Source organism: Lonchura striata, chromosome 12 (genome assembly GCF_046129695.1).
Source record: "Lonchura striata isolate bLonStr1 chromosome 12, bLonStr1.mat, whole genome shotgun sequence".
Lineage (NCBI taxonomy): Eukaryota > Metazoa > Chordata > Aves > Passeriformes > Estrildidae > Lonchura > Lonchura striata.
This window is the reverse complement of record NC_134614.1, coordinates 6691691-6718054: the sequence shown is the minus strand read 5'-3', so window position 1 is coordinate 6718054 and position 26364 is coordinate 6691691. Positions and strand designations below refer to the sequence as shown.

The 26364-nt window shown below is 46.2% G+C and overlaps 1 protein-coding gene across 1 annotated transcript; it reads right to left on the bottom strand.

Annotated features, from left to right (window-relative positions):
- LOC144247030 (G2/M phase-specific E3 ubiquitin-protein ligase-like) lies at positions 1–26268 on the bottom strand. The gene is given in 14 exon segments (XM_077786218.1): positions 1–74; positions 764–1096; positions 1249–1367; positions 1502–1615; positions 1830–1965; positions 1968–2185; positions 2262–2386; positions 2855–2946; positions 5477–5481; positions 6940–7017; positions 8369–8431; positions 13335–13431; positions 13887–13895; positions 26253–26268. Coding segments are annotated over 14 exon segments (1479 nt in total).
- Positions 26269–26364: the final 96 nt, after the last annotated feature.

The window sequence follows — 26364 nt, the reverse complement described above, 5'->3', positions numbered from 1 at the left end:
TCAGCGCTTGCTGCTCTCCTCCTGCTCCTGTCCTGGCGACTCCTGGACCGGAGAGGTTGATCCGAGGCCCGGCGCTGCAGGCGGGAGCGGCTGCGTCTGGGGGACGTTCCTGACGGAGTATCCCTTTGCCTGGGCCACTCAGTCCTTGGTGCTGTCCTGTGGCTGCTGTCACGGCGACTCCTGGACCAGACAGGTGGACTTAGGGCATGACCTTGCTGGCGGGAGCGGCTGTGTATGGGGGACGTCCCTGGCGATGTCTCCCTTTGCCTGGGCGTCTCAGTCCTTGGTGCTGTCCTGTGGCTGCTGTCACGGCGACTCCTGGACCGGACAGGTGGACTTAGGGCCTGACCTTGCTGGCGGGAGTGGCTGTGTCTGCGGGACGTCCCTGGCGATGTCTCCCTTTGCCTGGGCCTCTCAGTCCTTGGTGCTGTGCTGTGGCTGCTGTCACGGCGACTCCTGGACCGGACAGGTGGACTTAGGGCCTGACCTTGCTGGTGGGAGCGGCTGTGTCTGCGGGACGTCCCTGGCGATGTCTCTCTTTGCCTGGGCGTCTCAGTCCTTGGTGCTGTCCTTTGGCTGCTGTCACGGCGAGTCCTCGACTGGACAAGTGGACTTAGGGCCCAATCTTGCTGGTGGGAGCAGGTGCATCTGGGGGATGCCTGTGAAGGTGTCTCTCTTTGCCTGGGCATCTCAGTACTTGGTGTTGTCCTTCTGCTGCCATCACAGCTACTCCTCGATCGGACTGGTCCATCTGGGGCCCGACCTTGCTGGCGGGAGCGGGTGCGCCTGCGGCCAGGCCCAGCATGTCTGGAATGGCCCCTGTCCTCAAGCTCAGGGGTGCTGCTGTACATTGACCTTGTTCTGCTGGGGCTGCTGGTGTTCAGCGAGGGAGATGGCAGAGACTGCTGCCGTGCTGTGCGTTGCTGGCTGCTGCGGCTGCTGGTCTCTGCGGATGAAGCCTGGGGATCCTGCCCCGATGGCACCGGGCCATGGGAGCTGGGGCTGATGGCCTCAGATTCTGTGGAGCCGTGAGCAGGCTCCAGTCCTGACTGACTGGTCGGGCTGGGGCCACTGGGCTCTGGCTCATCCCTGGAGGCTGTAAGGACAAGCAGGAATGTCAAAGACCACCCAGGCCCAAGGCAAGCCTGGCCAGAGCAGAACCCCAGCCCTTCAGGAGCAGATGGGCTCTGCCAGGCCCAGCCTGGGCACTGTCCCCAGCCCAGGGACACCGGGTGCTTTGCCTCATACTCGTTTCAAGACCAGCACAGCTGTCACACTCCCAGCTCTGTACGCTGTTTCTCAGGCCAGAGCAGCGCCTGTGGGTGCCCTCAGCAGCGCAGGAGGAGCACAGGAGCAGTTTCCAGGGCCTGGGGAAGCAAATGGGTTTATGGCACTGAGGACAAATTGATTGTCCGGCCAAGCTCTTCTACTTCTTTTCTCTTTGAGCCCTTGAAGTGACACGGCTACCCTGCAGAGCCTCAGGTGCCGCTCCCCAACTTACCCCTCTTCCTCTGCCTCCTCCCTGCCTCCCGGGTAAAGGCAATCCCTGGCATTGCACCTGCTGTGCCTCTCTCCTAGATCCGCGTAGGCATCGTTGTCCTCCCAGGTTGGCAGTCTGATGGAGAAAGGAAAAGCTGATGAGTTTCTGCTGCCCTCCCCTCATGGAGGTACAGGTTGTCCCTGCTCTTCCTCCCGTACTTTTCCAAGGCGTGCGTGAAGCTAAAGCCCAGACTGACGGGACAGGGCAGGGACAGGACTGGTGGGGCAAGGCCTGGCAGAGCACAGACCTTGCAGCTCCTGTCCTGTGAGGCAGGCAGAAGGACACCAACCTGAAGGGGATTCGGATCCCCAGGATGAACATTTCCACAGTGAATTCCTTCTTGTTTCTGCACAGGGGGCATTGGAAGAATAAAGCACCAGCGCACATGGCGTGTCCCTGCAGGGCAAACAGAAGCAGGGTGAGCAAGGCCCTGGTGCTGCTGAGCACCTGCTTTGCCCTGGGGCTGAGGGGAGGGCTCCTACCTGGATGCAGTCCCTGTGGAACCAGGCCCTTTTGCACGCTGGGCACACCAGGGTTCTGAAAGTCTTTCTATCCTCCACTGGCTCCACGCAGATGAGACAATCGGTGCCTGGCTCTGGAGTTGCCTCAACGTTCTGCTTTGCACGGTGCACAGGGCAGAAGGAGCTGGAGGAAAATGGATGGGCAAAGTGAGAAATGCTTGACCATTTCTCATTGGTGGCCAGAATGGGAGAGGAGTTACCTATATGGGGTAATGTATACATTGACGCAGCCACCCTCCTTGGCACAAGGCAGGTGGAACCATCTGTCACAGCCCTCCTTGCAGCACATGATGGTTGCCCCGCTCTGGCCACAGACACAGCAGCGCTGGAAAGAGCCAAGCAGCCCCATCAGCAGCAGCCTCGGGGCCTCCCCAGGCAGCCCCAGCGCTCCGGGCAGGGCGCAGGATGTGGCCGCTGCTGGGTCTCAGCCCACAGAGCCGTCTGGTGGAGGAGGGGGGCTCCTGTGCCAGAGCCTCTGTGCAGCTGCTGGGAGCCAGACTTTGCCCCGCAGCCGGCCAGAAGGGCAGGCCTTTCCTTCCAAGTGTCTGGGCTAAGCTCTGGCAAACCTCACCTGGCAAAATCTCCCTGCTTGAGTCAGGCCCTCACCTTTTGTGCCGACCTCCACACTGCAATTTGGATATCTCTAGGAAGAAATCCCATGAGTCCAACATGTTTGTTCTCTTGAGGAAAAAGTAGAGTGGCAAAGAACTGCAGCAGAGAGGAGGAGCAGATGAGGAGAGAGGGGCAGGAACTGCCCATTGCAATGGTGGATGGAGCTTCCAGAGCCACTCACCAGGCAGAACACGTGGGCACAGAGTCCGCCCTTCTCCACTTTGTCACCGCAGATGTCCGGATCAGCCTCTGCACGGCGACACAGCATGCAGGCTGCAGGGCACAGAGCCAATGGCAGCGGGCATGAGCACCTCTGCGGGGCTCTTTGGCTGCAGCAGCATCGGCCCCAAGGGCTGCTCTGTCCCTGCCTGCCTGCCTGGCTGATGGGCAGGGCTGGAGGCCTTGGAGAGCAGGGGCCATTGTGGGCACGGGTGTCCCAAGAGCTGCCCCCTGGCCCAGCTGGGCCCCACTTGGGGAGGAAGGAGGCTCCCAGCCGCGGCATGGCTGAGCAGCTCCTGCCTCCCCCTGCCTCTGCTCTGGGCCCCACACAACGCCTGCCACAGGAGCCCCTGGGCCCGGCTCTGGGAGGGCGGCTTTGCCCTCACCTGCCTCCCTGGCACCAGGGCCCTCCTGCTTGCTGTCGCACATGGCAGCCGTCAGCGGTGAGTCCCTGTCCAGAAAGGTCACAGTCTCCTCCAGGTGCTGGTTCTCTCTCTGTCTGGGAGACAGAAGAGTGTGGGGAGTTTGCAGAACAGGCCCAGAGCCACGAGGGCACTACTCCCTGCTGAGCCCTGCGTGAGCCCTGCTCCTGTCCGCCTTCTCCTCCCGTCGTCGCCTCGAGGAACACCGCAGTCCGCTCTGGCTGTTCCTCCGCTGATTCTGGGCAGGGAGAGGCAGGGGAGCCTGCAGCACAGGCCCAGAGCCCCGAGCTGTGGGGCTCCGCTGGTCCCTGAGCAGCAGCGTCCCTGCCCTGCCTTCTCCTCCCGTTGTCAGGTCGCACTGACACGCGGCCTGAGCCCAGCCTTCCCTTTTGTGACCTTGCTTGCACGGGTCACAATGGCCACTCTGACATCAGCATCGTGCATCCACAATTGGGGCAGCCATGGCCTCAGGTCCCTGGCAACCACTTGAGGCAGCCCCCTTGGTAACTGCCCAGGTTCTGAGATGGGTGCGAAGGTTTGGCCAGGAGGGAACCCAGGAAGGGACTCCTGCAGCAAGTGCAGGGCCAAATGCCACGCCCTGGGGCAGCCATCGAGGCTGGTACTGTTGGCAGTAAGGTGCTGTTCAGGCACTGCCACTCCAGGGCTCCAGCCCCGGCCAAGGGAAATCTCTGCTCCTGCCCCTGGCAGGGGGCAGTCACACAGAGATTGTGCATTGAGTCAGGAGTGGAACTGAGGCCACACATGGACTCTAGGTCTCTTCAGAAGGTTACTCCGAGTTTATTAGAAACCCATTATTTTATACACCGTTCTATTACAGGTGGACCTGATTAGTCATTTAATCAGCAGCTCTTCGCACCATTGGCTAATTCACAAGACACTCTTTGCTAAACATCTGATGAGAAAACAGCCGTTCAAAACACCAGCTTCAAGGTTGTTTTTAGTCTTTCTCTCAGGCATCTCAAAACTCCCCACAGCAACACCTGGGAAAGTTTATCTGGCTTCTCTTTCTCTGACTAAAGTGTTGCATCCACATGGATTCTCTTGCACTGGAGAAATTCAAAACCTGCTTCAGGTGAACTGACATTTTCCTCAAGACCTCTCTGGGGAAAACCAGGATGAAAGTGAAGGCACTGCTTTGTTACAGGGGCATTGCCATGCCCGAATCCTCAGTGAAGGAAGAAAATTAGCAATGGTGACACCGCTGTATAAACACAAAGCACATTTCAATGGTCAGCTGAAGTGCCCGGAGGAGACAGACATTAACCACCCTCACACTCATCCTCAGGACAGTTTTGTCTCCACATTTGACAGCTCTTCCTTTGAATGTTGTTTGGTTTATTACAACTCAGAGGCTTAAAATAACAGTGCCCAGTGTAGTTATTAGACCCCAAAACATTCCTCTAACAATTGCCTTATGTATTTCTCACTGTCATGTCCCAAGACTTTTTATCTGAGGTCAGAACAAAAGAATTCCAGCCTCCTGCCCATGATAGAGATGGGGAGATTTTGAAAGGATATAAGGACAACCATTATCTGTTGGGAGGTTACTGTGTCTTGGTTTGACAAGACAGGAGTCTGTGAAGGAGGGCAAAAGCCTCCTGTGGAATGGAGAAGGTAAACCCCCTCCCTCTGAGTTACCAGGATTTTTAAATTAAAAAGCTCTCAGGCAAAGATATGGGAATGGGAGTAACAATTCTTTACTAGGAGAAACTAAATAACAATTTAAAAAGGCAAATGCAATTGGTACAAATAAAACTAGTGATAAAGTCCACAATCTGACACCCTGAGGAGTCGGGTTGTTAGTAGTAGTCCGGTTGAAATGACAGCTGCTCCCCTTGCAGTGGCTGATGAATTGCAGCTGAAGCGGTGATCTTAAGAAAGGTATAGTTTTCTGTGAAGATCTGGTGGCAGTTGGGCTGGTCTTCCTCAGCGCCGGGGCTGCCTCCGAGCTCCACCGCCGCCGCCTCACCGCGCTCCGGCCGTTTCTCTGGGAATCCCGCCAAAGGAGCTGCTTCTCTGGGAATCCTGCAAAGAGAGAGAGAGCTGCTCTGTCTCCCAAAAGGTACCCCTTTATACAATAAAAGAGTGCTTGGCTTCCCCCTCTGGGTGGAGCATCTCACAATGGGATGGTGTTACGTTACCAGGCCTGCAGTGAGCCAGTCAATGGCCCGTTAACAAACGATTACCTCTTCGGAACCAACCATTGTTCTTGGAAGAGATAACAAACCTGCCCAATCTCCAACAGATGGCAAATAGAATACAAGCTTATCTTACAAACCAGGACACTGATGAAGAACAGGAAGTTCAGGGGAGATGGAAAGAAGTCCAATTGCTTTCCAAGAATAGGAAGAAAAGCTTTTTAAAGCCAGTATACTTTGCCACTTTATATTTGCTTCTCTCCCAAGACAAAAGATTTTACAGTGTGACTTTATCACAATTGGTTTTGTATCTAGAAAATTAAATGTCATTGTTCTGTAAAATGATAAAGCTGCAAAATCTAAAATTAAAAAAATAAACAACCAAAACCAAACACCAAACCAAAGAAAACTGAAGTATTTGTCAATTCAAGTGCAAGGTAGATCAAGTGCTACCTGCCAGCATCAGTTGGCAGGTTCTGCCAAGGTGCAAAGGCTGCCACACCAGCATGGCAAGCTTGAAAGAGTCCTGTGTAGATTCATCACAGTGGAGAAGATCAGCAGGACCCGAGCAAATACAGAGACTTGTACAGTTTCAGAAATCAGATACAGGAAACAATTCCTTCAGAGCTCTCTGCTACAGTTTAAATTCATTATCTACCAGAAGGAAAAAAGTAAAACAGACCTTTAAAACAGACTATCAAAGCAATAGTGGAGTTTTCAAGAATGAATCATTTTCTCTACTCTATGGGACTGGACTTAAGCAGATCCCACCCTTGAAGGGAGCCTGGGAGTGCAAATACAGAAGGGGCAATCCCACCCTGAATTTGTCAGGAAGAGGAGCTGCTCTTTCCCCTCTCTGTGGTCATACAGTTTGTCTTTTCCAGACTGGGAGGTAGGAAATTTATTGTTAAATTACATTTCTAACAAATTTAGGAGCTTTAGATATTGCTTCAATACATGCAGTAAAGCATCTCCTTTACTATATAAAAGCATTGTTTTTAAAATTAAGTTTAAAGCACTACTGCGATATAAAAGAAATGTTTTGTAAAAAGTACTTTATCCCCCAGAACTCAAATAAGGTTTTATAAACAGACATGCACTTGTTACTATAGAGAATCCTAGAAGCCTTTTGTTTCAGTTATTGTCTATCTTTTTTCTTTGTGTAAAATGCTGACACCTTTGGTAGGTGCCAACAGATTGAGTAATCCAACAGGCAGTTCTTTTCACTACCCACCATTACTTTCACACCATGAAGACTGGAAGACTGGTTTTTGTCAAGCTATTCCATATGACAACACATTTCCCCCCACTAACTCCAACAGCTGTAGCCTGAAATCAGGAAAAAAAAAGTTAACTGCCAAGTTAACCCCAAGACTTATTATTCTTTTAGAATTTAAAACAGTGACCGCACCACTTGTTTTTATGCTTTTATCTCCCTCATCTTCTTTTTAGTACAAAACACATACCATGCATACTCAGAACCTGGTATGTTCCCAGTTAAATCAAAGAACATGGCAGCATCCAAGCATCCACAATAACCTCCACTGAGACATAAATGGATCATCATTTATCAGTCACTCTGCCTATGCAAAGTAAGTATTGCAAATCACATGGATGATAAGAGGAGTGTAAGCAGAAGGAGATAAAATAAAAATCTATGTGGCTCTAAGGCAGAAAACATGCTTTTAAGTGAAAAAAAAAAAAAATCAAACCTTACAGCTGCCTCTGAGAAACTACAGCACGTCAAATTCAGCTTTGTTTTCGCTTAGATCATCTCTCTTGGAAAGGCTGTAGATGTTGGGGTTTTTTTCCTTCCAATTGAAGCTTTTTCTAGGAAAAACATGAGACTGCACATGTACATCTTTGACTAGAATTTCCTAGAGGAAACAACTTCATGTGAGAAGCTTGTAAAGAAGATGTTGAAATCAATGGCTTCCCTGCTTCCTATGCCCTTTCCCCCCACCGTGACTGCACTTCATTTACCTGCATTAACAGCACGGATGAGAGCCAAGCTAAGAGAAGGAATTTAAAAAGCTGTGATGTTTTCTCTGCCATTACTTAAAGTGCCACATGCAAACCCAAGCAAACAGTCTCTATTAGACACAGAGGAACTAAAATAGGATCTTGCAGCCTGGATGTCAGGTAGAAGTGAACATATTTGTCAAAATTACTGTAGAACAGGTACTGCATCAGGAGTGGCAAAAATTAAAAATGCCTTCCTGGGGAGATTCCAGCAGGGAGAAGGTTGCAGACACTTGAATTAGGTTTTCAGGTACTGTGCAGTTTGTTGGCATCTGACCCAAGGGCACAGCTCCCACACACATAAACTTTGGAACATCTAAGCATGGGTATAAGTGCTCTGGCTTGCAAAAGAACTCCGTGTTCAGCAGCTTGCAGTGGTGAGTGTCCTTAGGGTGCACTCAGAAATAAACCAAAATTAGGCCCCTTATGGCTTTGGGGGTTAGAGTTTCTTGGGGTTTGTTTTGTTCTTTTGGGGGTGGATTTTTAAAGATGTGTAGAGAACTTCTAGTTGCGAGCACTTTACATTATTAGACCACGCTAGTTGTCTTACCACTGAGCACAATGAAATATGAATTATTTTTATCTAGAATCATTGGTGATTCAAGACATGACAACACAAGTATTGTAGCCTTCCAAAAATGATGTGTGTTTTATTCTCTTGATACAAATATTCTATTCCTAGGAATGAATGGTAAATACAACATTTGCACACCCATTTTTACAGAAATACAGACACAAAGAAGACTGTAGGGTATGAAATACCATGAAGCTAAATTCAGGCATTTGTCAGACACAGCAGCTCAAGGTACTGAGCAGCACAAAGGGTTCTGAATTTAAGAACCTCTCTTGAAAGAGACACTACGTGTGTCTTACCTGGAACTCAGCTGCTGGTACTGGATATTGGGTTCTGTCATCACAGCAGACACTGCCTGCACACTGTCAAATGAAATTGAGAGTTAGGCCGGAGATGGAAGGAGGGGTGAACAATTAACAGTTTCCTTAGAAAATGAGAATTGAATTTAAACAATTTTTTTTCTGCCTTTTTGTCTGTTCCAAAACATACAGTAATAGAGAGGAAATTTAGAGATCCCTTTGTTCCATCATAGCATTATCCAGTGCCTCCAGCTGTTTTAGATACCCGGAAGGTGGGACCAGAGTTCTGGTCCTCAGTTTTTGTGATTTGCATTCACTCCTCAACCTCTTCCCAATTCTTTAGGGTGCCAGGCTGCCTTGCAGGATCCTCACTCCAAGCCCAGCATCCTCACTGACACCAGCATTAGCCACTTCTGATTGTGCAGCCGCAGCTCGGTGCCATTTGATGCAGCTCTCCAGCTCTCCGCTCCCCCCCTACTCCAGCCTCATTAATCAAAATGGATGTTGGCAAACTGCAGTAAATGCCAATGAGATTTCTTCAGTGTCTCCTAAGTCTTCTTGAAAATAGTGTGCATGGAAATTCAGACGTTTCGCTCAGCTGCACTGCAGAGCTGACACTGCGGCACGGTATTTCAGAAAGGCAAAGGAAACAAAATACAGAACCTTCTCCTGGCACATACAGGTCACAACTAAATGACTGAACAGCACATGTTTGGTTTAACCAAGTTCTACTGCACAAACCAGAGCGAAAGCTTCAGGACATCACCTGATGCGGGACGGAGGGAAGAGCATATTAAAAATAAAAGCAGGGGAAGCGCCACAAATGCTTCCACTGCACCGAGCATCTCTGCAATTGGCCGGGAGAGCTGTTGCTGCACAAACTCTGCCTGCTCCCGCCCCACGGAGTAAGCCCTGCTCCCTCTTACAACAGGCTGAAGCACAGCATGGCAAGCTGTCCCCAATTACTATCCCTGATGGCCATCCCCCCTCAAGCTCACAACAGTAACAAGTTTGCCCGAGATCCTAAAAATCTCTCAAAATGAGCTGTGTGCGGGAGGAAAATTGTAGTCCACAAATGTTTCATGCTAAGCCTAGCAAACTTGGCCTCTATAACTTCTGGCTTCCAAAGCAACAGATCATGGTTCAAACCCTGCTGGGGTATTGTCCAATAAAAATCCCTTTCAGGTGCGTCATCACTGTAAGAAGGAAAGCAGGGAAACAAAGGTGAGGCAATTTCAAAAGGTACTAAACTGAAGGCAGAAAGGAAATTAAAGTCCCTCCTCAAAGAAAACAAGCCTTGGGTTTACGACTAAAATATCTTTACAGGGGATTAGTCTTGATTTTTAAATAAGAAAAAGGAAAATTTTCCCTTTGTGTGGCAACCATGTATTAAAATCAACACAGACAAAAGTGTACCTGAGTGTCTAAAAGTCTCACCTGTCCCAGGGGTAACTCTTTGTATTGGAAAGGTGCGCCCTAGCCTAGGGGAAAAGTGCTGCAAAAATACCTGCTGCTTTAAGTTATGAAATGGAAAAGCTAACATCCTACCTCTTCAGCTCCTACTCTAATGCAAAGCAGTGATGAATTTGGAAAAAACCCCAGACACTTAATAAAATTATCAACTTTAATGTCCTGACAACTGATATGCTGGAGCAAATCCTGAAGGACCCATGGGATTCATTAATACACTTTCATCATAAAAAGGGGAAGTAAAGTGAATGATCCCAAATAGCAGGCCAAGCTACGGAGAAAATTCCCAAATGTATAATTAAAAAGACTGAGTTAATAAGGATGTTGCATTAATTCAGGTCCATCAATAAAACAACCCTAGCAGCTTTAGGTATTATCTTCAAAACCAGCATTAATGTGGAATGTTCAGCAAAAAGTTGGGCTTAAATAGCAGTAAAACTCTATTTATTTGGGGTGAATAGGAGATTTCTTCTGCAATTACAAACAGTAATTGTCCAAGAAGTCACAAGTCCTTCATCACAGGAGTCACTTACACATGGAAATTACAGGATGTGCTTTTTTGGGGAATTGCAACAATACTTGAGAAGTATATAATAAATAAGAGCATGTACAAACAGGTTACCAATAGAACGGAATTCTGTAACTCTGGTTTGAAGAGTATTCTCACTCCTCGGTCACATCACAAAGGCAAAGGCAAAGTGAACTGAATATAGCATCCAGGCTAGGGCCAGATTTGACTGCTTCATGATTTAGAAACCTCTTGGGAAGCTGGGACACTTGCTCAGTTTGTGAACCCACTCTAAACTCTGTTTCTACTGGGGTATAGTTGTACTCAGTCCAGCTGGATTAAAACTAAGCAGAGAGATGCTTTCTGAACATAGCAAAGCCATAGCCTGTGGCTCCCTGGACCTGTAGGGAGCATGTCCTCACTCCCTAGCTGAACAAGCTATTTTTAGATTACACAAAATGGATGCCAACAGACCTGCTGTAATCAAATGCTGGTTAAAAACAGCACCTATCTTCAGCAAGGAGATGGCTCATGATGGCTCCCGAGGATGTTCCTAAAATGCTGTGCTGTCCTAGCCAGTTTTTCAAAGGTTCTTTATCGCTGGCTGGGGGCTACATCCAAGTCACTAACTGGATTGGACTGCTGTGGTATGCGTCTCGAGCTGTTTATTTTTTAGCATCAGTCTCATTACAGGGTTATGACAATGGGAAGATGCCAGCAGCTCACATCCAGGCAACAGACCAAGAACTTAATGTTACAACTTACTTTATAAACACTTTGACCAGTCACACAAAGCAAAAGCATATTGACAGTAGTTCTATCCAATCACTACAAGCACACGTACCTTTAGTTAAAACAATGCTTGCTTATATTGAATACAATACTTGCTTGTAAGCCTCAAGATACAATGCACAGAGCTCCATTATTAAGCTTAGACCTTCCTAATATCTCATCAGATATACTTTTCTGCAACTTAGGAAGTTATTCTACCCAAGCGTTAATACACAGACTATTATTCTCTTTGTCCTTTCTTTCTACTTCTTGTATAATTTTTCTGCTGACAAATCTTATAGCTACTGCGTAGCTCTAATCACCATCCTGGTGTATCTGGGGCCTGCCTTTCGCAATGTGCCCAAAACGCTCTGATTTTACGGAATCCCACAATTCCCCCTCTTCTTTCAACTGAAAGAAACTGTCATAATCTTGTCGTTTATTAACTACCTTGCATTCATAGCTTTCCTATAATATCTCTGCTTATTACTTGCTTAAAGCACCATTTTTGTTTGCATTAAGCATAGCTATATTACAACACAACAAATTTATTGCTGTGAAGGTCCAATCAGTTCAAAGCACATAAGTCATATTTGATAGCAATTACAAGTCATTGTTCAAAATTGTCTTGCCGATTCCAAGGTCTTAGTTCTAAATCTTTGTCCATCTCTATACCTTCATCCACTAACTCTGTAAGAGTTTGAGAACTCTCTGTGAATGCATTTCCTACCTCTCTTTCCTGAATGATAAAAACTTGTTTGATAGCTTTGCCCATCATGTGTTGTACACACCGAAGTATGCAGGTATTACTACTAGTATCGTAACTAAAATGCCTAACACACATAAACATATTTTACAAAGATTCTTTAGCCAAGGTGCAAAACTCCATTCTTGGAACAAGTTATCTAACCATGATCCACCATCTTCTTTAATTTGAGCTGTCATATCCTTCAGCTTTTGTATGCTTTTGTGTATGGATTGAGAATAATCTGACAGATTCATACAACACGATCCTTCAAATTCCTCACAACCATGTCCATGTGCCGGTAAAAGAAAATCAATTGCTGCTCTATTTTGAAGAGTGGCATGTCTAACGCTGTTAACATCCGTCAGCATATCACTGATGGCAGTGGATGTGGCATTAGTTTGTTTACTCAGCCAACATCCAACCTGACCTAGTTGTTTCAATGCCACTGCTGAAGCCAGTTGGGGTAAAAACAAGCCTGCTGAAACCCTTTTCCCAGCATTTCAAGGCGTGAAATCACTCTTACACTCCTCATCATAGTAACTAGCAGATCTTGTCCCCCTATTCTTCTTCTTAATGACTGCTTTAGCTGTAGGTGCTATGACAGTGAGCATTCCAATGCTACAAGGGCCACTTTCAAGGCGTGATGGAATGCCCTGCCAAGCCCTATCTCCACAAATGAACCAATATCCTTTTGGCAATTGTCGTGGATATTGGTCCTCTTTGGAAAACACATCCCAGTTGTCTGAATAATTGCACCAAAAACTCGAATTCCCGTATGCAGAATAATGGGGAGTAACATTGTACTTTGGAGGATCACCTTCTCGCCAATCATTAGCTGTAAACATAATGCAAAAATCCATTGTTAAAGAACCAAGGATTACTAATTCTTGGGGTACAGATACTGCCTTGGGAAGTTCTTTGGCCCAAATACTCAAATTTAATACAGGATCGCCCGCACTGTCAATTTCACCTCTATTGAATTGTTTTTTGACCAAGGGCAAATTGTTTACTGGCACACCGACTAGGCAGGTTGAGAAAGGCTTTTCTGGTTCTGAATTAGACAAGCATATGGTATCTGAGCCTGCTGCCTTGGCTAAGGTCACCCAACATTAGGTTTTGGTTGTTCCACAGGCAAATCTGCACAGCAAAAAGCAATTAAACCCAACCAATACCAGCATATCATTTGATTTTGCTCCATCCTTTTTCATGAGCTAATTATTGGCAAAAATTCCACCCATATATACCAATTCAGAAATGTTGCTTTTGACCTTAAAATAAAATTTCACCTTTGAAAATCCCATAGAGAGGATCTATAACATAAGAAACAAAAATCCCTGTTTTTGCCAAAAAGAACTCTACGAAACCAACAATTAACACATCTATAAAGAGCATAAAAATCAGAAGATTGTAGGTTCCACCGATGAACAAGGAATGCCAGACATGACCCGCGATCTCTCTGTTTGGCTCACGTCTGCGTACTTGCTTCTACGGTCTTGGACTCGTCAACACGTTCTTGGGAGTGATATGGTTTGACGTTTTTCACAGGGACCCACTTAATTCCTGCACCTGTAGAGACAGAAGCATACCCTTTGCCCCAAGTGATTAATCAGAAAGGACCTTCAATTTGTCCTGTTTCAGGGTTTCTAATCAAAACAAGGGGATTTTCTTTCAATTTTGCATGTGTGTTATTTGAAAAATGCCTAAAAATTGGTGGATCGGGTTCTGCTACAGAGATGTTTAAGAAATGAAAAACATATAAAGCTTTGTTCAACCTCATCTGTGGTGTAGCCTCCATTTCCCCCCTCTGTTGATCAAGTATGCATTTTAATGTCTGATGTGCTCTCTCAACAATCGCTTGACCTGTGGGAGAATGAGGAATAGCAAAGATGTAGCAACACCCCAATCTTTTAAAAACGTGGCAAGTTTTTGAGATATATATGAGGGACCATTGTCGGTTTTTACTTCTTGGGGCACACCCAACAAAGCAAAAGCTTGCAAAAAATGGTGACAGGCATGATTACCTGTTTCACCTGTGTGAAGAGAAGCAAAAACTGCACCAGAGAAAGTGTCCATTGAAACACAAATATTTTTAAATTTAGCAAAAGAAGGACATTTAGTGATATCTGTTTGCCATAACTGCAGGCTTTGCAAGCCTCGCGGGCTGACCGCTCCTGTTGAAACAGGAGGCTGCACAAGCTGACAGTCAGGACAAGCACTAATGATAGCCTTAGCCTGACTCTTGGAAATTTGAAACATCGGCACAAGTGCTTGAGCGTTTTGGTGATAAAAGGCATGACTCAATTTCGCTTGCTGAAAAATGTTTGGTAGAGAGTTTGAAATAACCATTGTCAATTTGTCAGCTCTCGCGTCTCCTTCCACTAGAAATCCAGGAAGTGAAGAATGAGCCCTAATATGAGAAACAAAATATGGATTAGTTCTATATTGCAAAGTTGTGTAAAGACATGAAAGCCAATGATATATCATTACAAACATCCTTTAAAACTGATCCTTCTATTCTTTTAACCACATTAGCAGCATAAGCAGAATCTGTAATTAAATTAAAAGGTTGTGGAAAGAGCTGAAAAGCCCAAACCACAGCAGCAAGATCAACAACCTGAGGAGATAATTCTATTTGGACATCTGATTCCCAAGCTTTAGTTGTTTGGTTCAACCAAGTTATTACCGATTTGTGACTTTTGCCTGATCCATCAGTGAAGAGAGTTATTGCATCTAATGGTTCTTCACTTAATATAGGTTTTTCTCTAAAACTCAATTTTGGTTGTAATAATTTGTGAGCTGGGTAATGAACAGAACATATACCTGGGAAATGTAATAATGCATATTGTAAATCATCAGAATTTTGCATTGCCCAATCAAGATAATCTCTTTTCAGTAGTAAATAGATAACTGCAAATTCTTGACCTGCTAAAGTTAACAATCTTGTTCTGGCCTTAATTACAATTTGTGCTATCATCTCTAAAACTGTAAAAATAGTCTTAGGACACCTGTAGGGCAGAAAAAAATCCATTCTATTATCAACAAAGGATCTCTCTAAGAAGGATCCCATTGGAAAATGAGACGACAAAGTTGCATTTTTTCTCCCAAAATGGCAAAAAGGAAAGGCTTTTCTGGAACACAGCGATGAGCTTGTCATCTTTGGAGAGCTTCCATGACCTTGTCAAGAGCTGCACGAGCTTCTGCACGAGTTAAGAGTTCAAGGAGAGTTGATGTCACAACTTCCTCTCAGCAAATCAGAAAGCAGACCCAGTTCATCATTGGTAATTCCCAAAACAGGTTTAACCCAATTGATTTCTCCTCGAAGTTGTTGTAAATCTTGTAGATTGTTGACACTGATCTGGAGCGGTATCCTTTGAGGTGTAATTGTTTTTTCAGTCATCTTCCATCCCAGATACTTCCAGGGTGAAATTTCTTGAATTTTGGTTATAGAAATTTCAAGTCCAGCATTTTGGATTTCAGTAACAACACTAGCAAGTCCCACAAGCAAAACAACAAGTCTTTTTATCAGAGTCCAACTGTACAGTACCAACAGATTTTTCAAAAATTTTTTTGTTTGCTTTTCCAGGACCTTTTCGAGCTTTTCCATTTGTTGTCGCAAATTTTCTCCAAAAGCTCTAGCCAAATTATCTCCCAATGTTTTTCCTAACTTTTCTTGAGATTCTGTAATTTGCTTTCCAAGAGCATTAACTTGCACATTAGCAAGATGTTGTGGAGAAGTGAGTTTACTGCAAGCTGTTAGCATCTGTGTTACAGTTGGAGGCTGATCAGGTAAAGTTAAAATAATTTTTCTACATTCTTCTTAGAATGAGACAAAAGCAAGGTTTTGGATAAAACAGGAATGAGCTTGTTCATCTGGACATTGTTCTTCAACAGCTTGGGTTAATCTATCTAAGGAAGAGCCAAAAGGTTCCAATTGACCTTGTCTGATAGTAGTATAAGCATTTACATGGGTACCAGCTGGCTCAACTGAAAACAAAGCTTTTCTAGCAGCATCTTTAATATCGGTGAGCACAGGCTGAGGCAATTCCGCTGCCTGATTTTCTGGTCTATGGAAAGGTGGATCACCTGCTAGTTGGGCAATATCTATGTTCCCATAATGTCTTGGGGTGACGTTATGGTGTTTGTATCTCCAATCGTGTGTTCTGTTTATGATTTGATATTATGTTCTGTGCTTTCAGAACTGACTCTGAAAGTGAAGGTTTGTTTTGCCTTGTTATCAGCCGTGGGTTCACCTCCCCCCATGGTCTGCTGTCTAGAAAAGGCTAGTGCTGGCTGGCTTGCTTTTGCTTGCTTGCTTGCTTGCTTGGCTTGCTTGCTTTGCTTGCTTCTGCTTTTGCCTTTGCTTCCTAGTCAGTTTAGCTAAGCAGTCCAATTCTTTCCCTAGACTGTTTCTTTTCCTTTCCTCTTCCTGAATACCATCTAGCCTGCTCCAGACTGGGATCTGGGAAACACCAAGAAACACCGGAAGCCTGCATTTTGTGATCTGCAGCAGCCATCCCCAGTGCTGGAGGGCAATCCCCAGCGTCCAGACCTGGGCAACCACTGTCAGGAAAGACTTTCTGGATTTGTTCATCTCTTCAGAGTGGTGAAAGAGTTTTGTTGTCATCTGGAGTTGTTATTTTTTTTTTGGTGCTGGGGAGTACTTTGTTTGTTGAATAAACAGCTTCTTTTCCACTTCTCTCAGAGAAAATTTTTTCCCCGAACCAAGTGGGTGGGGAGGGGCCGTGTGGGTTTGTTTTCTGGGGGCTCCTCCCAGAGGGTTTTCCCCAAATTTGCCTAAACTAGGACAAATATTTTGGCGCCCAAATTGTGGCTCGAGAGAGTGGGAAAAACCCTGTATTAATCATATTTTTGTTCCAATTACTTTGTGTTGGTATGGAGCAGTTACTGGTTATGTTGTTTGAATTCATAGTGTCTCTTGGGGTGAAGGCCTGCATGTGTCTCTGGACCCTAGGGTTTTTTGAGATCTTAATCCCTCTATGGTCCCTAGGTTTATTTTTTTTATCCAGGAATAGCTCTTATATTGTCCCTAATACGTAGGTTTTGCAGTAGCAGGGCACTGATCAGAATATCCATCGGGCTGGGCTTGGGTGTAATGGCTTCCAGGGGGTTTATAAAGGTGCTGAAGTCTGTTTCTGGAATGTATGGTTCATGGTTATGGTTGTGCAGCCAGTTTGTTAGAGGGGAAGTAGGGGATGAGGCTTTTCAGCCTTTGCTTTCCTTCTTCTACTCTGAATTTGTTACCTTCCTATTAGAGAATGCTCCGTTTCCCCTGACTGTTAAAGAGACCATCTTCCTGGTGTTTAATCTGGTAAGCTTTCTCTATACAGTCTGCAGTCTCTCTAGAATGAGGGCTGAGGTTTCTAGAGGGGCCGATGAGACCTCTGACCCAGGAGTAGACGCAGGTGTGAGAAATCCTGAGTGGCCAAGGGAGTCCAGGCCGCCTCAGAGGTGATTGGCACAGAAGCACAAATCCTCCTGGCACCCCGACTACTGGTGCTGGGGTGGATGTTCAGAGGAAAGGTTCCCTCCACCCACCATGCCACCAGTGCTACATGGAGCAAGTGGATTGCTCTCATAACGCAGCGCGCCCATATTGGTAAACTGAATCGCCCTGGGATTTTGGAAGTAATTACAAATTGGCCCGAAGGTGAAAGTTTTGGTGTCACAGATGAAGAAGAAGAACCAGTGACATGGGCTGAAGAAGCTCCACCATACAACCAACTGCCAGCAGAGGAAACACGCTACGCTCTCTTCACCGACGGTTCCTGTTGCATTGTAGGGATGAATCAGAAGTGGAAAGCAACTGTATGGAGTCCGACACGATGGGTTGCAGAGGCCACTGAAGGAGAAGGTGGATCAAGCCAGTTTGCTGAACTCAAAGCCGTTCAACTGGCCCTAGACATTGCAGAAAGGGAGAAGTGGCCAAAGCTCTACCTCTACACTGATTCATGGATGGTAGCCAATGCTCTATGGGGGTGGCTAGAGAGGTGGAAAGAGGTTAACTTGCAGCATAGAGGAAAACCAATTTGGGCTGCTGAAGAGTGGAAAGATACCACTACCCGGGTAGAGAAGCTACCTGTGAAGGTTCGCCATGTAGATGCCCATGTCCCCAGAAGTAGAGCTAATGAAGAGCAGCAGGTAGATCAGGCTGCAAAGACAGGGATGTCAAAGATAGACCTCGATTGGGAACACAGGGGAGAGTTGTTCCTAGCACGATGGGCCCATGATGCCTCAGGCCATCAGGATAGAGGTGCCACCTCTAAGTGGGCACGAGACCGAGGGGTGGATCTCACCATGGACAGTATTTCTCAGGTGATCCATGACTGTGAGACGTGTGCTACCATCAAATAGGCCAAGCGGGTGAAGCCCCTGTGGTATGGTGGGCGGTGGTCCAAGTACCAGTATGGGGAGGCCTGGCAGATTGACTAAATCACACTGCCTCAGACACACCAAGGCAAGCGCTACGTGCTCACCGTGGTAGAAGCCACCACTGTATGGTTGGAAACCTACCCTGTGTCTCATGCTACAGCCCGTAACACCATCCTGGGCCTTGAAAAGCAGGTCCTTTGGAGGCATAGCACCCCTGAGAGGATTGAGTCAGATAATGGGACTCATTTCAAGAATAGCATTATCAACAGCTGGGCTAGGGAACATGGCATTGAGCGGGTGTGCCACATCCCCTACCATGCACCAGCTGCAGGCAAAGTGGAGAGGTACAATGGACTGTTAAAAACCACCTTAAAAGCATTGGGTGGGGGATCTTTCAAAAATTGGGAGCAACATTTAGCAAAGGCCACCTGGTTAGTTAACAGCCGAGGTTCCACCAATCGAGCACGTCGTGCCCAGTCTGAGCCCTTGAATATAGTAGATGGAGATAAAGTCCCAGTGGCACATGTCAGAGGTTTGTTAGGGAAATCAGTGTGGATCAATTCTGCCTCGAATACAGACAAACCCATTTGTGGGATTGTCTTTGCTCAGGGACCAGGTTGTACATGGTGGATAATGCAAAGAGATGGAACAACACGATGTGTACCTCAGAGAGATCTGATTGTGGGGTGAAACTATTGCGCAAATATCACTGCTGGATGTTACTGCCAATGTCTTACATGAAAACACACAGACATGAGAAAGAAGGAAATGTGGAAGTGGCAAAGGTTTGAGCAAGTGAAATAGAAGGAAATGTGTAAGTGTTAAAGGTATGAGTAAGTGAAAGATACAAGTTTTAACTTGATGGAGTTTTTAGGTGATGTTGAAGATATGGAGATAAGGGGTGGAATGTCCTAGGGTGACGTTACAGTGTTTGTATCTCCAATTGTGTGTTCTGTTTATGTTTGATATTATGTTCTGTGCTTTCAGAACTGACTCTGAAAGTGAAGGTTTGTTTTGCCTTGTTATCAGCCGTGGGTTCACCTCCCCCTCATGGTCTTCTGTCTAGAAAAGGCTAGTGCTGACTGGCTTGCTTTTGCTTGCTTGCTTGCTTGCTTGTGTCGTGGTTTGACATGGAAAAAAAAAAATTTCCAGAAGAAAGAAGTCAATTTAGATGTTGACCAATTGAAGGTAGACACGCCTCTGAGAACACAGAGGGGTTAAAAGCAAAATTCCCAGGAGAACTGGCTCTCTTTAGTTCCAGTCAGCGTGCAGTGCAGCCTCTCCCCTGCCTAGCCCGTGGCTGGGTGGGGAAGGGGAAGGCCCATGGCCTGACTGAGGTAGGCCTAAGGGTGGAAGGACTGGAACCGGGCTGACCTCCTGCAGAGAGAAAAGTGAAAAAAATCTAAGATGTCTCCGTTCCCCTCCCCAGAGTTTCTCTCCCAAAAGGGAGAAAGAAAGAGACAACAGCAGTTTTATCAGCAGTTCACCGCGGGAAAGGAAGCGTGGGGGGGCCACAAAGTGCCCAGTCGCGTGGCAGCCGCCAGAGTCTGGGCGTCAAGCCATCCTGGGAGTCCAGACTTTTAACCCTTCCTTAAAAAATGAAAGCTTTATAATTTTTTTCCCCCCCTCCTCAGTTTAAGAAAGAAAAATAAAGGCACCTTAGACCCTGAGATGTTGAAAAAAGAAATTCTAAATAAGAGAAGGACAAAGAGTAGCTTTTAGCTAGTCTTTTCCATATTGACCACAAACTAAACCAATCTTCTCCTTCAAGAAAAACTATATTTTAAAAAGATGCCAGAGCAAAGTCAAGAAACCTACTTCAGCTAAAAAAACCAAAAGTGGAGTGAACAAAATAAAAATTAAGGAGTTTGTAGTAGTGCCCCCTGTCCTCAAAGAAAAAAAAAAAAAAAAAAAATCTCTGTTCTTAGACCCTCAGCCCCCGGAGAAAATGGGAAGGGGGGGAGCGACTGTAGTCCCAAAAAATAAAAAACTAAACTGTTGTTTTCTCCCCTCTTAACAAGACATCCTTAAAAGAAAAAATCCTAAAAGCAGTCTGTCCATCCATGCATTGGTGGTGAAAGCACTGTACATAAAAAAGAGAAGGGTCACCATGGCAAACTTTTTTTCTCCAGGCAGTGCCATGGGTAACATAAAAGCACAGGATGTGGCAGCTGTGTTTCTTTAGAAATCTGTAGCACAAGAGAGACTCCTGTCTCCCTCAATAAACTAAATATCAATTGTCTAGAAAGTAGAAACCAAATTAAAGTCCAGATTGTGTCTCACTGTAATATGTTAGAGTTAAATAGTAAGAAAAAGAATGCTTTGCAAAGTTTTCATTTTGATCTGTGTTTATATTTTTTTTCTTTCCTTTCTTTCTTTTATAGTAGTAGCTTAATAAAGTTTTTTTTCTGTTATTAACCTTAAGCCTGCTTTGCTGTATTTTCAATTCTATTTCATAGCATTCAATTAAGAAATTACATTTTCATGGGGGCACTAGCATTGTGCCAATGTCAAAACATAACAGCTTGCTTCTGCTTTCGCCTTTGCTACCTAATCAGTTTAGCTAAGCAGTCCAATTCTTTCCCTAGACTGTTTCTTTTCCTTTCCTCTTCCTGAATACCATCCAACCTGCTCCAGACTGGGATCTGGGAAACACCAAGAAACACCGGAAGCCTGCATTTTGTGATCTGCAGCAGCCATACCCAGTGCTGGACAGCAATCCTCAGCGTCCAGACTCGGGCGACCACTCCCAGGAAAGACTTTCTGGATTTATTCATCTCTTCAGAGTCATGAAAGAGTTTTGTTTTCTTCTGGTTTCGTTAATTTTTTTGGTGCTGGGGAGTGCTTTGTTCATTGAATAAACAGGTTCTTTTCCCCTTCTCTCAGAGAAAATTTTTTCCTGAACCAGGTGGGTGGGGAGGGGCCGTGTGGGTTTGTTTTCTGGGGGCTCCTCCCAGAGGGTTTTCCTTAAATTTGTCCTAAACTAGGACAAATAAGGAGAGTTTTCATATTTTTAACCAACTTATTAAGAAGTTTTTTTCATTGTAATTCCCATAAGAGATATTGTGAATTGGTTAAGATCGAGGAAGCCACGTTTCAATAATCAGCAGGGCCTAAATCATAAAAATTAAATATACTTTTCAACACATTGTTAAAATAAGGAGAAGAGAACCCACTGTCTTTCAAAGCCTGACAGAGTTCTTTTATATCATGGTGAGAAAGTTTCATATCCTGGGTTTACATCATTACGACCATACCTTACTGGTAAGGCAAGGAGTTGTTTATTTGAGTCCAATTTTTTTTCTAAATTTTGACTAATATTAGACCAATTAGATAGTTGCAGTGGAAGGTTTACCTCTGATTTAGACCCTGTTTTGTTTTTCCCTCTCATCACTCCTGTGTCTGACCCAGAAGAACAGGTAGTGTTGTTACAACAATCAGCTGTCCCAGGAACCCTGCCAAGAAGCTCCAAGTTCTTGGCAGTAGTGTCGTGGTAGCATCAAGCCCCCCCAGGAGCCCTGCCAGGAAGGGTGGAGGAGGAGAGCTCCACATTCCCAACGTCCCTCCCTCCGCTGGAGGTAGCGGCCACAGAATGTGTTGTATCATTCCCAGAAAAAAGCCAGAGCCTGCTACATCATGTCTCAATTCACTAAATTGGATCCTTTTAGATTCATACAAATTGGGCTGCTCTCGAGCTGCAAATCTCTAATTTGTATTTGTGACACTTTGCAATGAACTGTTACAAGTTCCACTCCATATCCCCGCCTGCAGCTGGAGAACTCTCAGTTCCGAACTGCAAATTTGACATGCTTTTTTCCCCCCAACAGCAAATGAGACAGCCTTCAAGGCTTCCAAACGATCTGTCTGTATCTCCACAGAAACTTCCCTAAGCTCTCCCGCCTCCACCCCATCCATCTCTCTGGACAGAGCCATCCCTGCCCTGCCCAGCCCCTGGCTGCCGCCTGTCACCTCCGTCCGCCCTCCTGCCCGCTCCCCCGCAGGCAGAGCCATATCCAAAGCCCCCCTCCAGCTACAACCGGAGGCTGAGGGGTTACAAGTGGCAAAAACCCTGGAAGGGGCATGGGGGAAGAATTAACATGAAAAGAGTTCTCCAAACTGTAAAGCAATCTGTCTGCCTGAGCCCGATCTGAGGGAGTAACCTCTTGGGAAGGGGAAACTGTGGCAGAGGTGACTCCCACAGCCCCCTGGCCAGGCAGAGCGGATCCAGAGCCCCCCTAGGCAAGCCCTGCCTGCAACACTTCCGAACGAGGCACGGCCGCAGCCTGCTTGGAAGAGAAGCGAGGCACAGAAACAGCGGCCACTGTTTTGCAAAGCTTCCCCAAACTCTCATCTCCCGGACCCATTAGACTCCCAGCCTCCCCAGAACATGATCGCAGACCCTCCAGATTCTCAGAGCACAACAAAAATCCCGAATGCTCTCCTGGGAGTCCCAGGGGTGGATGATTTCATGGAGGGATGGGAGGACGCCCGGTGACAGCATCAGTGACGCAGGGAATTCCGTAAGAAACAGAGGACACGACTGAAGCTGGAAGCTGATTGGATTCCGCCTTCCCGGGGTTCGGGGTGTTGTTCACACTGCCTGGACAGGCCAGGAGAAGGGAAGGAACCCCAAACAAAACCCAACACCCCCCCAGAGGAGGACAAAGACCCAGCACCACTCAGAATTAAAGTTTCAGAACGAGGTGTCCTGTTTTAGTGCTCAAGAAAGTCTTTGCCACGATCATTCGGTTTGAAACTTTCCATTAAAGCTCTGGAGACAGTCATTCGTTTGACCAAAGTTTCTTCTTTTTTAAGAGAGACCAGATGGTAAATTTTCAAGTTTATCTGGTCCCAAAAAGCACAGGTAAAAGCAGAATTCAAGTCTATATTTTGAGTATTCACCTTTACCCAGATTAATAAGTCTTTTAGTTCATGTTTTGAGATATCTGAACATCCTTTATTCTGTAAAATTGTCTCAAGCCGGTAAAAGATGTTCCATTCTGTTTTAGATAAATTGCCCAGGAGCCCCTAAATTTGCTGCTTAGTACTTACAAGGATATCAGCTACAGACAACGAAGGGGATGAACCATTCTTCCTATTAACAACCTCGGCCTCTGGCGACGGAGTCGTCCACAATCTTCTTCTTTTTTATTCCACTAGTCTAACCACCGTCCTCAGAGAGGAGCAGCATTTATCGCCGGCCGGGGGCTATATACGAGTCAGAAATAGGATGGGACTGCTGTGGTATGTGTCTCGAGCTGTTTATTTTTTAGCATCAGTCTCATTACATGGTTTTGACAATGGGAAGATGCCAGCAGCTCACATCCAGGCAACAGACCAAGAACTTAATGTTACAACTTACTTTATAAACATTTTGACCAGTCACACAAAGCAAAAGCATATTGACAGTAGTTCTATCCAATCACTACAAGCACACGTACCTTTAGTTAAAACAATGCTTGCTTATTTTGAATACAATACTTGCTTGTAAGCCTCAAGATACAAAGCACAGAGCTCCGTCATTAAGCTTAGACCTTCCTAACATCTCAACAGATATACTTTCCTGCAACTTAGGAAGTTATTCTGTCCAAGCGTTAATACACAGACTATTGTTCTATTTGTTCTTTCTTTCTACTTCTTGTATAATTTTTCTGCTGACAAATATTATAGCTACTGCGTAACTCTAATCACCATCCTGGTGTCTCTGAGGCCTGCCTTTTGCAATGTGCCCAAAACGCTCTGATTTTAAGGAATTCCACAGACTTATCATTGATATTTGGTTCACAAGTCTTTTTCCATGCTTTTCTCAGTTGTTTATTAGAACTCATCTTTATAACTGTCCCATGGCTGTGTTCCACACATTTCTCAACTACAATTACACAGGTTACATTTATTTACCTGACACAAAACACAACTTTGCATTTCACACTGTCTTTCTTTGAGAGAAAGATTCAGATAAAGTCAAGGAAACAGGGCAGGCGAGACGGAAAGCTTCCCTTGAGATGCTTTTGGAAGGGCCTGCAAGGACCCTGCCTTCCTTCGGAACAGAGGTGGCCACGACACATGTTGTTGGCTGTCTTACCCTAGGGCTCCCTCTGTTCCATAAGGACTTTTGCCCACTTCATCACTTGTCTGTCCCTCCAGCTGCAGGGCCTCAAACCCGCTCTGTAAGGTACTAAACCTCTAAGTCAGCTGCAAGTTTTGAGAATAAGGCAGTGAGCATGGCTCGAACTAGGGTGTTTTAGTCAGGCTTACAATATATGTTGAGAAGAAGAAGAGAGAAGGGGTAGATAGCACACGAGAATCCAGCACGGCCTCGCCAGATTTTTCATCTGGGTTCTTGAAGCACAATGCCCAGCACTTGCACTGAGCCATCTTTTTGTGTGTTCTGGTGACCAGAACCATCCCACGGCCAGGCCCAGGGTAATTTGGGTGCCAAAGTCCTGTCGCCTGCAAACAGCACACTTTTTTACCCAGCTGGAGCTGATTTCAGCATGTTTGCTGAGTTGACTTTAGGAGTGTTTTCCTTATCTTGGCAGTTCTAACAGATGTCCTTATGGCCCCTAAATTGTGCATCCTTTGCGTCCTCAATCAGTGGGCGTCCTTCTTCCCAAGCTTTGTCAGCTTCCCTCTGGGTCTGAGATCAGTGAAACGTGCCCAGCCCTGAGTCTTCAAAGACCAATCTAGCAACAAGTACTTTGCTTTTCTAACACCTGACCATCACTCCGAGCTTGCAGGCTGCCATGTTCGGCACACGTTAAATGTCTCTTCTTGTTGATCAGGTTTGAAAGTGTGCAAAGCTCAAGCGTTACAGGACATCCTTTCTTCGTCAGGAATGGGACCTGCGGGGTCCTGGCCCGCAGATCTTGCTGCTGGCCGAGGCTGCAGGGCCAGAGCTGCCGTGCGCCGTGGCACTGCCGGAGCGCCCCGGCAGAGCCGGGCTGGCAGTGCCGACACCTGAGGGAAGCCCTGCCATGGCACTGCCGGAGCGCCCCGGCAGAGCCGGGCTGGCAGTGCCGACACCTGAGGGAAGCCCTGCCGTGGCACTGCCGGGGCCGCTCCTGCCCCGGGGCCGCCGGCAGGAGCGACGCCTGGGACCTGCCGACAGACCGGCATTGCTTGGCCCTCTTCAGTAGATCGAGGGAGTGGCACCACGAAATAGCAAAATATTGCACCTGATTTAAAACACCAGAGGGAAGCCATAGAGTTGAAAGGAAAATGGTGTGCTAAAAGATAAAGAGCACGAAAGGGAAGACTAAAGAAAACATACTGAATCTTAATCTTCACATTAATCTCAACTATATCAGAGGAAACATGACAGTGAAAAAACCTACTCAGTGTTTTGACATTAGAAAGGGTTGGCCATCATTATTTTGCAAGTATGTTCAACTCTTAAAAAGCAGTCAGGTATTCCTTTGTCTAGTGCCATGAATTTAATAATGGGATTGGATTTGGTACAGCTATCCCTCAAATTCTCCACATAAAGGAAGCTGAGTACTTAGCCATGAGTCAGTAAAAGAAATCTTCCATTCTATCACTGTTCTGTAGTAAGCACTTAATAAAAGAAGTAATTCTGCAAATTCATGCTGATCCTTTAGCCATCTGTTAGACAAACATATTATAATATTGGCTTATTGGCTTTCCACAAATATTAAAGTGGAAGCTCTATGTATAGTGTAAAAGTAACCATGAAATAACGATATATATTTAATTTCTGCTATAAATTAAACTTAGAGAAGTGAAGTACCTGATATTACTCTTCAGGAAATTGAACTTACTCTTTGGTTCGGATCACATCCAATGAATGTATGATGAACACCTCTGCTACTGACCGGAGGAGAAGGCGGACAGGAGCAGGGCTCACGCAGGGCTCAGCAGGGACTAGTGCCCTTGAGGCTCTGGGCCTGTTCTGCAAACTCCCCACACTCTTCTGTCTCCCAGACAGAGAGAGAACCAGCACCTGGAGGAGACTGTGACCTTTCTGGACAGGGACTCACCGCTGACGGCTGCCATGTGCGACAGCAAGCAGGAGGGCCCTGGTGCCAGGGAGCCAGGTGAGGGCAAAGCCGCCCTCCCAGAGCCGGGCCCAGGGGCTCCTGTGGCAGGCGT